An 18202-nucleotide genomic window follows, 5' to 3' on the forward strand; every position below is an offset into this window, starting at 1 on the left:
TCTGTTGGTCATAGTATATGGACAATATGTGAGAAGTAGGGACTGTTAGTGTTTGCACGTGTGTTAATAATTCAGCAAGGGACTGGATAACAGCATTGCTGGTTCTAAGGACAATTCCAAAAACTTTGTGAGTGCACAAGTGGTGGTTTATGGACTTGCTATATTCTCCGCAAGACTCTTCGATGGTGAATGTGCACCTGCACAATCGCAACAGATGGCTGCTGGCAATCTCTACAAGGACTACAGTGGGTCTGCACCTCTGCTGGCCCACCAATACCATTATCTCTACAAGGACTACAGTGGGTCTACATCTTTGATGATCCATCAGTACCATTATTTCTACAAGGACTGCAGTGGGTCTGCGCCTCTGGTGGCCCACCAATATCGTAATCTCTACCAGGACTACAGTGGGTCTGCTCTGTGATGACCTACCAATATTCATCAAAACTTCGACTGACTCTGCAGTGGGTTTGCTCTGTTGTGACCCAATACTTGTCTGCATGTCGAGAGTCAGCACTGTCTTTCCGTTGGAAGGACAACACTACTTCTTCAAGACTGCATGGAAATCCACTACTTCCGTGTGCATTTTCTTCTACTGCTCAGACTTTGAGAAAAACACTATATTTTACCGTAATGAATGATCAGGACTGTCTTTATGGACTGTGACAAAATTTTAGCTTTTGACCAACGTTGTATCAATAAGTGTGTGCATTTGATTTCTTTGTTATTGTAATTATGAAAAATTTTATCAAATCATTATTGGCCACTGCCCAAAAAAAAATTTGTAAAATTTTTTGTGGGGAGCATGGGGGCTATGTAAGTAGGCTGTTTATGTTTTCTCTATGTAAGTAGGCTGTTTATGTTTTCTTATTGGCAACGTTACGTAGCGCTCAATATGAAAATCACTGGCTGTGCTGTGTGCAGTCTGTGTCTGCTTTGCATTGTTGTAATACTCGCCATTGTAGTGTTAGGCAGCTGGCTGTGAACAGCATGTAGCGTTGCGCAGTTGGAGGTGAGCCGCCAGCAGTGGTGGATGTGGGGAGAGAGATGGCGGAGATTTGTAATTTGTCATGAACTGCTATATTTATATATGATGATATCAAGGTAAATACATTGTTTGTTCTCTATTAATATCTTTCATTTGCTAACTATCCCTATCAGTAGTTAGTGCCTTCCATAGTTTGAATCTTTTATTTAGCTGGCAGTAGTGGCGCTCGCTGTATTGCAGTAGCTTGAGCAGCGAAGATTTTTGTGAGGTAAGTGTTTTGTGAAAGGTATAGTTTAATGTTAGTCAGGGCCATTCTTTTGTAGGGAATTTTGGAAGTCAGATTGCGTTGCGCTAACAAAATATTGTGTGTCAGTTTAAGGACAGTCGTGTATAATTGTTCAAAGGGGACGTTTCAAATTTATTAAATTAATATCACAAATTACGAAAAAAGTTGAAACTTCCTCTTTTCATCGGTATAAAGCTAGGACATTTTGGATTTGTACTTGAATAAATACGAAGTTTTGAAATGGGTCCATCATTTAGTATAACCCTGTATAACGTAGACAAACAACTTCATAGCTCTACATATGTAGCACATTAATTCCCCTCTTGAGCACTACTCAACTCCGAATTTCATTTATTTTTCGAACTTCGTATCTTTCCAAGTAGAAATAAAGTCTAAACAATGCCATCCCTACTTGTGTTAAGGCCAGAATTGAACATTTTGTTTTACAATCCTCAAACCAGGTACCTTACAATCAACATTTCATAACTTGTATGTGGTTCACGGCACGTTCCCACAACATGATTCATACGCTCATTCATCCACAGTTATTAAAAACTTTCATGATCCATACATCATACACATGCGAGATTCACCCTCCTACTCACTCTAATAGAACAGTGAATGGAAACAATAATATCAAACAACTAAAAGTAATAATTACTGTTTGAAAACTGAACATATTACTTAATTTTACTGTTTTGAGGAAAATAATGTTTAATTAGCTACTTAGTGACAAATTGTTTAATTTAATTCATCGTCTGAGAAATGCAGAAAACATTTTTTCGTGCGAAATGGTGCTTCTAATGAGATGTTATAAACTCTCTGAAGTTGTTTCAGGTATAGAACTGAAACTTACAGTTAAATAAAATTTTTCTGAAAGGCTAAATAATATTCCCCAGAGTTTGGTATACGGGGAATGACTTTACTAACTCACCAGTTGGTGCGCGAATTGAAATGATCTGCAAAACGTACAAACACGTGACTAGGCCTGCAGTATGCGATCATGGGGATGACAGACCACAACTTTCTAATGTGAAAAGGCGTTCTGCAGGGCACTGGACAATGGAGAAGAAATGATGTTTGGTTTTGGGGGGGGGGGGGGGGGCTCAACTGCGCGGTCTCCAGCGCCTATACAAATTCCCAATTTTTACACAGTCCAGTCTTTTTTCGTAATTCAGTCTACCCACTGTCATGAATGATGATGATGATGATGATGATGATGATGATGAAGAAATGATAAAGACAACGCAAACACCCAGTCCCCGCGCAGAGAAAATCTCTAACCTGGCCGGAAATCGAAAGCGGGACCGCGTGATCTAGAGGCAGCAACGCTAGCCAACCGATAAGAAATTTGCATCTTTCTAATTTCCAGGGCATGTCGCTGCGCCACACACTACTGTCGCTGGTGGACGTGTGTTCCAGTTCATCGAGTTAATCGTGAGCGGCGCGGAAGAAAGAGTACACTTGCTCTAAACGCGTGTGCCACATTCTTGCGAGTGTTGTAACTTAAAATTTTGTTTGTGAATTATGTGTTTCGTGCAACGAATTCGGTGTTGTGATTGAGATGAAAATGAAGTGGATGGGAGAGAAACACTTACGTATACTGAATTTGATGTACGGAACAATGTTTCGTTGGCAATACTTTTATCTACTGAGCCACCAAGCCACGGCTCATGACATGCCAGCACACGTCCATTACTGATAATGCCCCTCCCCTACTTTCTATACTACACAGTTCCCTTGACTACCTTGTGGCTCTGGCATTTTTAAAGGAAAGGGCCCTGTTGAGAAACGTTCGTTCTAGCCTGCGGCTTCACCTTTTCTCCGCAATATCCTACTCATTGAAGAGTGCCCACACAACATGTTGTACGCCACTGTCTATGGGCCCTACCTACACGATGACAATTTTTGAACTATATGAAAAAAACGTAAATTAGTTACAAACTATGACGTGCACACACTTTATTCAACATGTAGAACCGGCCGATGTGGCCGAGCGGTTCTAGGCGCTTCAGTCCGGAAGCGCGCTGCTGCTACGGTCGCAGGTTCGAATCCTGCTTCGGGCATGGATGTGTGTGATCTCCTTAGGTTACTTAGGTTTAAGTAGTTCTATGTCTAGGGGACTGATGATCTCAAATGTTAAGTCCCATAGCGCTTAGAACCAACATGTAGACGTCACAACAGATAGTCGGATTTAGGTTATGACACGATCCATATGCCTGCCATAATTGGTGACGATGTGGTGCAGACGAATTGCGAAATTCTACATGACCCGCTCATGTGTCAGAAATCGATACCCCAATGACCTCCTGAATGAGTGTTTTTAGCTCATCAATGGTATTGCGGTTATTGCTGTATACCTTGTCTTTCATATAGCCCCACAAAAAGGAGTCGCATGTGTTCACTTCCGGAGAATAGGACGGCCAATCGAGGCCCATAGCCTCTGGGTACCCCAGAGGAAGAATTATGTCCCCAAAGTGCTCCTCCAGGACATCACTCTCCTACTTCGATTGGGTAGAGATCTGTCTTGAGTGAACCACATCTTGTCGAAATCAGGGTCACTTTAGATAATGAGGCTGACATCATCTTCCAAAATGTTCATGTACCGTTCGGTAGTCACTGTGACATCAAGGAATATCACACCTATTATTCCGTGACTGGACATTGCAAACCACACAGTCACCCACTGACGATGAAGAGACATCTCGATCGCGAAATACGGATTCCCTCTCCCAAATGCGACAATTTTGCTTATTGAGGAATCCATCCAAATGAAAGTGGGCTTCGTCGCTGGACTGAATCATACAGCGCATACTGATTCCCAACATGCACCTCGGCCAACCGTGCAGTTTTAACGTCGTAACGCAAACCGTTGAGAAGTTATGACGATTTTATTTGATATACACTCATGCTCATAAATTAAGGATAATTGCAGAATGTGGTGCCACACAACGTGGCACTACACAAAACTGGCGCTAATAGCATAGGCACATATGGAATACACACGACACAGATCTGTAAGTCCACGATATTGGTGATAAGTTGAGAAAACCGTCCCGAAACGCATGTGTTCCAAAACGCCATTGTTTCGTGCGCATGTACCCCGACGTCAATATGGGACATGATAAAAATGCACATATACACAGGCCGCACAACGGTTTGGCATAGTCTGGATCAGATGGTCGAACAGCTGCTGGGGTATAGCATCCCATTCTTGCACCAGTGCCTGTCGGAGCTCCTGAAGTGTCCTTGGGGTTTGAAGGCGTGCAGCGATACGTCAACAGAGGGCATCCCAGATGTGGTAGATGGGGGTTTAGGTCTGTAGAACAAGCAGGCAACTCCATTCACCTGATCTCTTTCAAGGTACGCCTCCAGGATGGCAGCTCAGTGGGGTCGTGCGTTATCATCCATCAGGAGGAGGGTGGGACCCACTGCACCCGTGAAAAGGCGGACATACTGGTGCAGAATGACGTCCCGATACACCTGACCTATTACAGTTCCTCTGTCAAAGACATGTAGGGGTATACATGCACCATTCATAATCCCACCCCACACCAAACCACGACCTCGATACAGGTTCCTTTCAAGGACATTAAAGGGTTGGTATCTGGCATCATGCCAGATGAAAACCCGGCGAAAATCACTGTTCAGACTATACCTGGACTCGTCCGTGAACATAACCTGGGATCACTGTTCCAATGACCGTGTTCTTGACACTATGCTTTACGGGGCTCTCCTGTGACCAGGGGTCAGTGGAATGCACCTTGCAAGTCTCCGGGCGAATAAACCATCTCTGTTTAGTCGTCTGAAGACTAGGTGTCTGGAGACAACTCTTCCACTGGCTGCGGTGGTGTAAACTGTGGGCGTCCCGTACTGTTGCGCCTGGACACGTTTCCTGTCTGCTGGAATCGTTTCCATAATCTTGAGATCACACTTGCTGGCACACAGAGGGCCTGTGCCACGACCTGCTGTGTTTGACCAGCCTCCAGTGGCCCTAGTACTCTACCCCTCGTAACGGCATCAATATGAGTTCTTTGAGCCATTTTCAACACACGGTCACCGTTAGCAAATCTGCAAACGTCTGCACACTTACTCGCTGCACCGTACTCTGACATGCATCAACACACCTCTGCGTATGTGGACTGCTGCCAGCGCCACCGTGCGACGACCGCAGGTCAAAAGTACCGCATAGTCATACGTGGAAGTGATTTAAACCCGCAAACCACCCACCAGAGCGTTGTTTCACCACGTATCAGCATTTTCCTTAATTTATGAGCATGAGTGTATTTCAATGATTATCACCTGGTATGTGACAGTTGCCTCATGGCTATTCTGCAGGGTGTTTCACAATGCTTTGACGATATTATACACAAGGTACAACGTTCATTCAAGTTAACTTATGAAATGCTACATCGGAAAAATGACGAACATTCGCGGCTGCACAATACTCGGAGCGTTTCACCAAGTGTCTGAACACACCTTTCATAACTGCTGAAGAAATTCTGGAAACTTCATCGTGAATCAGATCTTTTAATCATTTGAAGCTTCTCGGCCTGTCGGAGTACACTGCCCTCCTCAAATACACTCCTGGAAATGGAAAAAAGAACACATTGACACCGGTGTGTCAGACCCACCATACTTGCTCCGGACACTGCGAGAGGGCTGTACAAGCAATGATCACACGCACGGCACAGCGGACACACCAGGAACCGCGGTGTTGGCCGTCGAATGGCGCTAGCTGCGCAGCATTTGTGCACCGCCGCCGTCAGTGTCAGCCAGTTTGCCGTGGCATACGGAGCTCCATCGCAGTCTTTAACACTGGTAGCATGCCGCGACAGCGTGGACGTGAACCGTATGTGCAGTTGACGGACTTTGAGCGAGGGCGTATAGTGGGCATGCGGGAGGCCGGGTGGACGTACCGCCGAATTGCTCAACACGTGGGGCGTGAGGTCTCCACAGTACATCGATGTTGTCGCCAGTGGTCGGCGGAAGGTGCACGTGCCCGTCGACCTGGGACCGGACCGCAGCGACGCACGGATGCACGCCAAGACCGTAGGATCCTACGCAGTGCCGTAGGGGACCGCACCGCCACTTCCCAGCAAATTAGGGACACTATTGCTCCTGGGGTATCGGCGAGGACCATTCGCAACCGTCTCCATGAAGCTGGGCTACGGTCCCGTACACCGTTAGGCCGTCTTCCGCTCACGCCCCAACATCGTGCAGCCCGCCTCCAGTGGTGTCGCGACAGGCGTGAATGGAGGGACGAATGGAGACGTGTCGTCTTCAGCGATGAGAGTCGCTTCTGCCTTGGTGCCAATGATGGTCGTATGCGTGTTTGGCGCCGTGCAGGTGAGCGCCACAATCAGGACTGCATACGACCGAGGCACACAGGGCCAACACCCGGCATCATGGTGTGGGGAGCGATCTCCTACACTGGCCATACACCACTGGTGATCGTCGAGGGGACACTGAATAGTGCACGGTACATCCAAACCGTCATCGAACCCATCGTTCTACCATTCCTAGACCGGCAAGGGAACTTGCTGTTCCAACAGGACAATGCACGTCCGCATGTATCCCGTGCCACCCAACGTGCTCTAGAAGGTGTAGGTCAACTACCCTGGCCAGCAAGATCTCCGGATCTGTCCCCCATTGAGCATGTTTGGGACTGGATGAAGCGTCGTCTCACGCGGTCTGCACGTCCAGCACGAACGCTGGTCCAACTGAGGCGCCAGGTGGAAATGGCATGGCAAGCCGTTCCACAGGACTACATCCAGCATCTCTACGATCGTCTCCATGGGAGAATAGCAGCCTGCATTGCTGCGAAAGGTGGGTATACACTGTACTAGTGCCGACATTGTGCATGCTCTGTTGCCTGTGTCTATGTGCCTGTGGTTCTGTCAGTGTGATCATGTGATGTATCTGACCCCAGGAATGTTTCAATAAAGTTTCTCCTTGCTGGGACAATGAATTCACGGTGTTCTTATTTCAATTTCCAGGAGTGTATGTGCATAGGTAACAGGTTGGCGTGATTAAATCAGGCGAGCGAGGCGGCCATCCGACACAAGCACGTTTGGATGATAATGCAGATCACACTGTATCACGAGATGAGTGAACGCCGACGAAATAGTCAGAGCTTGGCACGTCTTCGTTACGAACGATGAGGGACTGGCTGTAAACTGTTACGCACACGTTTCGATGTACTTTGGAGTTCGTGCGGATTTCCAAGGGCCGGTTGACTTTCGATTTGACGAACTGGCAGTTTCATGGACGTTTCTTACCCAATTCCCTGGTGTTCCACGAGTTGGAATTAGGTATCGCGGCTAACTATTAAAATGCTTAACATTCCATTTGCTACTGCCGGGTCTCCCGGACCGAGAGCTATGTTGCTGATTAGTTTTTGTTAGGTTTGGAACACTATACTCATGCTGTATTGCGTGCACATTCTCATCTTTCACTGTTGTGAAATTATATTGTTGAATGTGGGTTGAAGTCCGTTGTCTAGGATTGCATTTGCCAGAACCACCGGTAACAAGCATATAAGTACTATTTGGGTCTGCAGGACCATTATACCACTTGTGATGTCTTTTTTGTAGCACAAGAACGATTTCACACGCGTTCAACATGCTGAACTACTTTGTTTATTTCGGAAGAGAGCTGAAATGGATGAGAGAGAAGATCTGTGTAACTATACATCGCTAAATTAAATGTATAGTGAAGAATCAAGTGAAGGAGGACTCAGATTCCGAACTACAGGGCTATTACAAATGATTGACGCGATTTCACAGCTCTACAATAACTTTATTATTTGAGATATTTTCACAGTGCTTTGCACACACATACAAAAACTCAAAAAGTTTTTTTAGGCATTCACAAATGTTCGATATGTGCCCCTTTAGTGATTCGGCAGACATCAAGCCGATAATCAAGTTCCTCCCACACTCGGCGCAGCATGTCCCCATCAATGAGTTCGAAAGCATCGTTGATGCGAGCTCGCAGTTCTGGCACGTTTCTTGGTAGAGGAGGTTTAAACACTGAACCTTTCACATAACCCCACAGAAAGAAATCGCATGGGGTTAAGTCGGGAGAGCGTGGAGGCCATGACATGAATTGCTGATCGTGATCTCCACCACGACCGATCCATCGGTTTTCCAATCTCCTGTTTAAGAAATGCGGAACATCATGATGGAAGTGCGGTGGAGCACCATCCTGTTGAAAGATGAAGTCGGCGCTGTCGGCCTCCAGCTGTGGCATGAGCCAATTTTCCAGCATGTCCAGATACACGTGTTCAACCGTTTCTTCGCTCACTGCAGGCCGACCCATTGATTTCCCCTTACAGAGGCATCCAGAAGCTTTAAACTGCGCATACAATCGCCGAATGGTGTTAGCAGTTGGTGGATCTTTGTTGAACTTCGTCCTGAAGTGTCGTTGCACTGTTATGAGTGACTGATGTGAGTGCATTTCAAGCACGACATACGCTTTCTCGGCTCCTGTCGCCATTTTGTCTCACTGCGCTCTCGAGCGCTCTGGTGGCAGAAACCTGAAGTGCGGCTTCAGCCGAACAAAACTTTATGAGTTTTTCTACGCATGTGTAGTGTGTCGTGACCATATGTCAATGAATGGAGCTACAGTGAATTTATGAAATCGCTTCAATCATTTGTAATAGCCCTGTATATTGTGAACACGATACAGAAAATCAAGAAAGTGAGGATAAGAGGATACAAACCAAAATATTAATATTTTTTTTTTGTAAGGACAGTCATGCTAAATTGATGAAAGAGTTCCAATCCCTGTTTCAGGACTAGGTTACTTAATATTTTTCATCACACATTTCAGGTGTGAGGGGAACTGCGAAGGATAAAAAGACAGAAATTGAAATATGACGGTTGTTTTTCACTGATGAAATAATGGATGAGATAGTGACATGTACTGACCTAAGTATTGTGTCTGCTAATTCTAGATACTCTTCTTCTCAGTCCTTTATTAATGAGACAGAGAAATTGAAGCCTTTATTCGTCTGAAGTATTTGGGTGGAAGTTACAGGGCTTTTAGAGTAAATTTGGAAGCACCGCGGACAGAGAAGGTACATGATGAAGAATATTCTATTCTAAAATGACTCTAAAGAGGTTCAGGGTTTTGGTATAGTGTCTAGAGTTTGATAATAAATCAACTAGGTCCGACAGAGGAAAGAAGGACGAACTGGCTCCTATACGAAATATCTTTGATTTATTCACCAAAAAGTGCTCTTGGAGAATATGTGACTGTGGATGAAATGCTTGTAAAATTTCGAAGATGACGAAGTTTTCGAATGTACATTCGTTTCAAACCTGGCAACAATGGAATGAAAGTGTTCAGTCTGGCTGCCGCAAGAACAGCTTACACCTCAAATTCGGAAGTTTATAGAGCACAGCAACCAAATGGAGATTTTATAAGCTGAGTAACCGTGCAGCTGATGTCGTGAAAATTTTGTGTAATCGTATTTCCAAAACACAAGAAACATAACTGGTTTACGAGTTACGAACTGGCCCATCACTTCTGAAATACTATCAACAAGCTGAAAAAAAAAATCCAAATCAAGACGTGATTGCTTCTTTAGATATGCAAGTCAATGTCAGGCCTTTTTGTATCCCCGGTCATTAAAAAATTGAAAAGTGAACTGGCTCTGAGAGACCCATCATAGGAAAGATGATACGAAAGAACAGAGTATCAATGCAAGGTGAAGAAAGGCACGTTGCAAGCGCATCTCAAATTCGCTGTAGTGAAAACAGCACTGCACCGCGAACATACAATATTTTTTCGAGCAGTACAACACGATTACTGATCTGTATATGGGATGAAATTTTACACATCGCACTACTATCAGACGGCGCCATTGTCTCTGTATCTTGTTTTTAGTGCGCGTTACTCAAATATGAAATCGCCAAAACATTGTGAAACACCCTGCAGCGCGAATGACAGTGAGGTACGCTAAATCACTGAAAGTCTTCCCCAAGACTGGCAATCAACATATTTTCTTATTTTCACGATATCATCTTGCTTTTAGTTGTTAGTGTAGTATCCTGCCGACTCGTCTGATATATGGTGCCTAGGGAACTGTTTCCTCGAATCGCTAGATAGCAATTCAAGCAAATCCTATTAATGGAGTTTATTACAGTAAGTTGAATTGACAATACTTAAATTTGCGTGTTCACAAAGGTATATCGCAAGCAAAAGGTGACATGCAAATAATCAGTGTTCTACGGTATATACTAGTTCAATACAAGCCACACAATTCAGTTCACAAGTCACTGCTGTAGCGTTTGTATGAATGCTATTCATCCACTGCGGCCGTGGCTATTTTTTTTTCCTTTATTGTCATTTCCATTCCTCATCAGGGGCGGGCTGGCATCTGCATAAGCGCTGCTCTTCAACCAAGAGACATAAATAGACAGGAAAACATTTAAAAATGATAAAAGACATAACATGACAGAATATAGAAACAAAACAGGCAGAACAGAAGCAAATTAGATGTACAAAGCTGTGACTGTAAATCAGAGATAAAAATCTAAAAAAGTATGTTACACACACAAAAACTACACACTAGATTAAAAGGCCTCAGGCAAAGTACAGCTGGAACATAAAAGTCCATAAAACAAGTAAAACAGCCACATGATGGACGGCGTACCAAGGAACTGTCATGGACAATAAAACAGGAGGAGCACATAATTAAAACCCACATCACTAAATGACACTGTAGAACGGCACCGAAACACAACGCTAAGGTAGCACACTGATACCAAATAAAAACCTGTGAGGGGGGGACAAGGGAAATGGGAAGAAGGGTAAGGAGGCGAGGAGGAGGGCAGAGAAAGGGGGATGAGGTGGGGGGGTGCGCCGAAGGAGGGCTGGGAAGGAAAGGGATGAGAGAGGAAAACAGCCAAGGAGGGGGTGCAGGGAATCATGGAGGGATGGAGGAAAATCCGCTCTGGGAGAAGGAGGGGTGAGTAAAAAGGGGGCCCTGCGGAGGGGGGGGGCAAGGCCAGGTTAGAGTTGGAAGGAAGGGTAGATGTCATGGCGAAGTTGCCCCGATGAAGGAGATGGAGGGTGTGGAGAGATAGGATAGAGGTGCAATGGGCGAGGGGTGGAGAGGAAGGAGGAAACCAGGGGGATCAAGCCTGCAGACAGTGTAAAGGATATGGAGATGTTGGAGGAACAGGAGATGGGGGAAGGGGATGAGTTCATACAGGAGCCGTGTGGAGGAAGGAAGGCGGATACGGAAAGCAAGGTGGAGCACATGGCGTTTGAGGATTTGGGCCACGGCTAGGTGGCGCAGCGCTTATATTCTTTTCGTGTAGATGCCACTCCAGTCGTGGTGTCGTCCTAGTCAGCGCACCATTGGGTGACGTCGTCTCACAGCCTTCTCCGCTCTTCCCTGTCCTGCCGACGCTTATCGTTACGCCAGAACAGTTATTGTTTTATTTTACGAATACAATTTCGGCATTAAGCCATTTTCAATGCAGTCGTGTGCATTATCAGTTGCAATCGTTAAATAAAATACTAACAGGTGAAGGCAAGATGACGTAACTTTAAAAATTTATAGAAGCTTCGGACCCATATTACAGGAATTTGACCACAGTTCTCTTTTTCATATACCACACGACAGTCATTTTCTCAGCGGGACTGCAGAGCAGGCCTACGTTTACATTAAGCTTAGTTTAAAAGGAGACACTGAATAGCGAAACCCGTTTGTCTAAGCTGGCTTTTCAAAACTAGTTTCATAAATGGCAGCATCAATACATCAGTGTACAGCTGGATTTGGATATTTCGTGTGTAGATTCTTGTACCACAGGAAGCAAGGGAGAGGATGCTATTTTGGGTGGCCTGTATCCTCTTTCTCCAACACAAATGCACATGTGAATTAACATGGTTCTTTATTTACATGAACACATAGCTGGTACTTAACCTTAACAGAGTCCATGTGTTGTGGTACAAGCCCATCCATAATATCCTCATGCTGACAATATCGATAATCTTGCTATTACAAACTTGAGCCTCACTGCTCGTCTCGATCTGGCCGCTATGCACTGTTGTAGCCTGAGTGAGTCTTTTTGACAGTGAGTTAGTGAGGGCCTCCAGTCAACGACTGCATAAATGCTTGCTTTTGAGAGGGTGTTGGCGGCGTGTTGCTTGTCGGTGTGCCTCTGACCTCTCTCATGATAGGTGCACTTGCTCCAGCACCTACTATAGGTCTTAGTGCTACGTCTTTCCCTACCGGTGTGTTGGCGACAGCTTACACCAATACAGATTGTGAGTATCGAAGTGTCGCCTTCGCCTCTGAAGTGAAAGCTGTTGCAAAAAAAAAAAATGGCTCTGAGCACTATGGGACGTAACATCCGAGGTTATCAGTCCCCTAGAACTTAGAACTTCTTAAACCTAACTAACCTAAGGACATCACACACATCCATGCCCGAGACAGGATTCGAACCTGCGTCCGTAGCGGTCACGCGATTCCAGACTGAAGCGCCTAGAACCGCTCGGCCACACCGGCCGGCAAAGCTGTTCAGTTGCACGGGTATTTTCGAACTTTAGACTTCTCTGCTTGAAACTAGTAAAAAAGAAAAAGAATAAACGTGTCTGAATTTGTGGCAGCGTAAAGATAGGATGGCAACTCGAGTGGTCAGCGAAGAAATTCAGGTGGATCATTCCATAGGCTACTTCAGTCATCTGAGAATGATGTCAAAGCATTCACCAATCTTACCAGAGATCAAGATGCTAAAGGTATCAAGATACATTAATACGAGAAGCGTTAAAACTGGAGAACACATGGCGTTTTTATGGCAAGTGGAAATTTTTATTCCTCGATCCTGTGATCCCCACAAGACATTCCAAAGACCACAACTGTCCGCTCCAGATGGTTGTACTGTCACTTGTTTCAGAAGTTTCTTATCTCCATCTTTCGGACACCAAGCTTTTCGCTTGGTACATATTAAATTTTCTGTTTCCACCGTTAGCTCCAAATTGTGTTCTACATTTGCGCACCTGTGCTTTTAGAGAAGTTGGTCTCTTCAGTTATCATTGGGTTTTCCGTCTTAAACTTACTACAGACAATTAAAGAGTATTTTTCACCAGATGTTTTTTTTATTTATTTATAAAGCATCTTTCGGGGCCAATGACAGTCCACACCACTTCAACTGGGAATCAAAATTCGTTCCTAGAAATTTTGCATTTGTTATACAGTCTATAGAGGTGCCATCTACATTTAATTTAACATTGTCATTTTCCCTCTTCAAACTGAAATTAATGGCATTAGTTTTCTTTATGTTCAATGGCACTTTATTGCTTATTGACCGATCGTAAGCTTCCTAAGAGCTTGATTTGCTTTCTTTGCAATGATTTTTGTTTTCTCAGTGACTATAATATTGCTGTCATCAGCGAAGAGAATTTTTTCACCAAGTGTAACACTACAGAGAAAGTCATTGAAGTAAATCAGGAATAGCAATGGTCCTTATATGCTACGTTGCGGAACCCCTATATTGATGTATTTTGGTTCTGATTAGTGCTTTACTAAATGTTTGGATCTATTTGAAGTATGTGCTATCTCTACTCTTTGTACCCTATCTGCTAGGTATGATCGAAACCAGTCATTAGCTACCCCTCTCATTCCTAATGCTTCTAACTTATTTAATAGAATCTTATTTGGCAAGATCCAAAAATATGCCTGTGACACACTCATATTTGTCAAGAGCATCAAGTACAACCTTTTGCTCAGTAGCCACAACATCTTCATTTATTTGATGTTTTACCACAAAGAATTGCTTCAAGTGTTGCACTGTAACAACTGCATTCCTTGTAATAATTCTGATTCTTGCCCGACAACCATTTATGATTAGGATAGCTGCCCAAAATCCAACAACTTATTGTGTTCCCCACTCTTTCACGTTTATAGAAATGGCACTTAACCAAAATACATACAAAATTGATAGTTTTGGCTGCTGAAAGCTGGAACGCAACGATACTAAAAAGTTTTGTCAATGCATGTGCAGTTGCTGTCACGATAATTTCAAAACTCACAATGGAAACTATGGAAAAATAGAAAAAGGCCTTGCCATTGTCTTTGCTTTAAAAAAATCTACAAGTATGTCCATGGTCATCATTCTACCCTGCTGATCAACCACAAACGATTGCTGCCACTACTTCACACTGATGCCAACACCTCTCACAAAACTAACTCACGGCCTTCAATGATGAGCTCTGTTTCTTCCCAGTTATTGATATGAAATTCAGTACCAATCTATGACTCTTCATGCCAATGCTGACCTACTTTCTTGGTTGCTGGTGGGTCCAGACTCCTCCTTTGATTCCAGTCCAGAAGTCTGTGGCCACTTAGATACTGAAGACGAAGCAGCTCTGACCTCACTGCATATCGATGCTATGCCCGTGGCCCAGCGTTCTGTGGAAGACCCAGTTCTTCACAAACTTCTGCTTTTAGTATGTTGGGGAGGGTCATTGGAACAACAGCAGATGGTTGAGAAAATGGCCACCCTCGATTGGTCATTCCATCTTCTCTTCAATGCCAGGTTCAACACCTGCTTACCAACGTTATTGAGGCATCGTACTGACAAAACACCTGTCACAACCACATGTTTATTCGAAAGGGATAGACAGCAACATTGCTGGCTTGGTGGCGACCTGTATATCTCGTAAAAGGAAACAAGCAGCCCGACTAAGTCGCCATTTTCCCATTGCCGCAGATATCGACACTTTGCAGGCTCTTTTCTCGGCCAACTGTGGTTCACCGTGGTCGATGCTGGATCTGGTTTTCCATAAATCTCCTGGATGTCTTCTACGTCATTTCAGGACGTGATTCAAGCCTTGAACTGTATCTTTGAGGCTGACTGTGTGCCAGAAACAATTGTCACCGCTAATAGCTATGGCCGCAGATAGCGACACTGTGGTCATAACTTTGCAGGCTCTTTTCTTGGCCAACTGTGGTTCACCGTGGTCGATGCTGGATCTGGTTTTCCATAAATCTCCTGGATGTCTTCTACGTCATTTCAGGATGTGATTCAAGCCTTGAACTGTATCTTTGAGGCTGGCTGTGTGCCAGAAACAATTGTCACCGCTAATAGGTCTCAGTTTACATCCACAGAGTTCACATCCAGTGGAATTGCTCTCGTCCACACAGTGCCTTTCCACCCAGTGTCCGGTGGTCTGGTGGAGAGGCTTGTTCGAACATTTAAGGATCAGCTATCAAAGCTTTACCAGCGTCACCCTCTGGACGATGCACTCTCCACCTTTTTGGGCTCCCATCAACAGGTGGGGACCAGAATGAGATTTTCACTCTGCAGCAGAGTGTGCGCTGATATAAAACTTCCTGGCAGATTAAAACTGTGTGCCGGTCCGAGACTCGATTTCGGGACCTTAAAGTTTGTAAGTTAGGAGACGAGGTACTGGCAGAAGTAAAGCTGTGAGGACCGGGCGTGAGTCGTGCTTGGGTAGCTCAGACGGTAGAGCACTTGCCCGCGAAACCCAAAGGTCCCGAGTTCGAGTATCGGTCCGGCACACAGTTTTAATTTGCCAGGAAGTTTCAGGAGGGGACCAATCCAGGTAACACCCCCTCACATTTAGTGGACAGCCAGTCAAAAACTGAATACTGATCAAGCATGAAAACAGGAACAAGGCATACTGAACTGTGAAAAAGGAAGCAAAATAGAAACAGTGAACGGTACAAGAAGTGCAATACAGAGGGGGTAGGAAAGGAAATGGCGTTGTGACTGGGTGGTCACGGTGTTGGACTGGCAAGCGGGCGAGCCGTGTTGAAACCTCTCTCTCATGACAATTTTTTTTCTTCGCAGTTCGCTTTATTCAGTTTTGTATCTTTGTCGTGGTGTAACGTCCGTTTGTAACAGCGAGGTGTAAAGTAGGGACCTATAATGATTTTGCGCAACTACTCTATTAGCAGCTTTCGAATGGAAAGCGCAAACGTTTGATGACAAGGCGACATGTCAATTGAATCCTCCACTGGAAAATAAGTCTGGTGTGTCGTGCACGGCGTAAGTGACAGTACGTGTGTCATATGTTAGGAATCTCTTATCGATACAGATAATTTGTATGCCTGGTAAGTGACTGATACATGCCTCTTTGCCTGATATAGGTGTTCATATGAATATGAACGTAGTCACTCCCAAGAAAATGACGAGAACATAATAGTTTGTCCCATAAGCTGCAACAAATGAACGCAAGAGTTCCACATACACACAGTTTCTTCGTGTTCTGATAAAACATATATTTTTAAAATTTTTGGAGTTCCGTTCCGTTTCGGAAGTTTCGACTCTTGAATTCCTTTGTTGTAACGTAATTCACACCCGTTTATTTGATGTTCTTATTTCTGTGAGATGTCTGCGTTGTATCTCGCCTGCTCTCGCTATTCATCAGATTTATTTGCGGCGGTAACGTATTCTTACCATACGATTCATGTTCGTAACGTAACGTAATTCACACCCGTTTATTTGATGTTTTCATTTCTGTGAGACGTCTACGTTGTATCTCGCCTGCTCTCACTATTCATCAGATTTATTTGCGACGGTAACGTATTCTTACCATACGACTCATGTTCTATAACCAGTGTGTAGCATGACAACTGCCAACACTACAGAATGAGAGGTAACATTTCAGTGGCCAGACGAACAGTTCACAATGTGGTGCGAAAAAAAAAAAAACGAACGGACGAGTTTTGAACAAGGCTTGCCCACTTGCCATTCCAACACAATTGCCAGTCATGCAATTATGCACGACGCCGCTGTTGTCTGAGGCTGCTCTATATTCCACTTTTTGTTCTTCAACCGTTCACTCATTCCGTGTTGGTTTTTTTCACAGTTCAGTACACCTTCGTTCTGTTTTCATGCTTAATCCGTGTTCAGTTTTTGATAGGCTATCCACTGGGTCATCTTACCACCAAATCTGATGGGATGCGATAGTTGTTATCCTTGTCAGTACCCTCTGTAAAGTAGGCTTCTTGGCTGAACGTATATGTGACTAGGGCCTCTCGTCGTGTAGACCGATCGGTGGGTGAAAATCTCTCGATTTGACCCCACTTCGGCGACTTGCACGTCGATAGGGATGATGATGATTCGGACAACACAACACCCAGTCCCTGAGCGGAGAAAACGTACGACCCAGCCGGGATGCGAATCCAGGCCCTTAAGATTGACATTCTGTCACGTTGACCGCTCAGCTACTGGGGACGGACAACTCATACAATAAACGAAGTACAGTGGAGAAATCATTCGCTCCACCCACGCCACACTCGTCGAGCCTGCGTAAGGAGGGCACTCACCTTGAAGCGGAGCGGTCCGACCGGTGGCGCCGCGTAGGGGATTCCCTGGAAGCAGCAGTAGGGAAACCCCCACACTGTGCGCCGGCGGCGACCGAGCAGCTCGCCCTGCGAGGTACGAACTTTCACCGTCGCCTGCTCTGCGCCCGCCATGCTTGCCGCTGCGTCTGCCACCGCTACAGAGTCCGCAGTATACGGTACGGCGGACTGGCTTGCTCCTGCGGGTTACGTAAGTGGCAGATGGCACGTCGGAGGCGGGAGATAATAGCGCCGTTTCGTGAGTCATCCGGTGGCGCGCGAATCGCTGTGTGGAGAGCCTAGACCTAGGGGCCACACGAACGGCCTGGCCCAGTCTGTGGGAAGCAGCAGGAATTCACCGCTCATAGCTACATATCAGTATTTAACACCAGGTAGTGCTGCAGCGAGGAGACGCTTTCTGCCTAAACAAAAAAAAAAAAAAGAAAAAAAAAGTTCAAATGTGTGTGAAATCTTATAGGACTTAACTGCTAAGGTCATCAGTCCCTAAGCTTACACACTACTTAACCTAAATTATCCTAAGGACGAACACACAGACCCATGCCCGAGGGAGGGCTCGAACCTCCGCCGGGACCAGCCG

General features: G+C 45.1%; 1 protein-coding gene across 1 annotated transcript in view; it reads right to left on the bottom strand.

Annotated features, from left to right (window-relative positions):
• LOC124716731 (esterase E4-like) overlaps window positions 1–17739 on the bottom strand; it is a 70663-nt gene extending 52924 nt beyond the window's left edge. Inside the window, exon 1 of the mRNA XM_047243275.1 lies at window positions 17590–17739. Coding sequence (XP_047099231.1) covers window positions 17590–17739 — 150 coding nt within the window. The remainder of the gene's footprint in view (window positions 1–17589) is intronic.
• Window positions 17740–18202: the final 463 nt, after the last annotated feature.

This window comes from Schistocerca piceifrons, chromosome 9 (genome assembly GCF_021461385.2).
Source record: "Schistocerca piceifrons isolate TAMUIC-IGC-003096 chromosome 9, iqSchPice1.1, whole genome shotgun sequence".
Taxonomy (NCBI): domain Eukaryota; kingdom Metazoa; phylum Arthropoda; class Insecta; order Orthoptera; family Acrididae; genus Schistocerca; species Schistocerca piceifrons.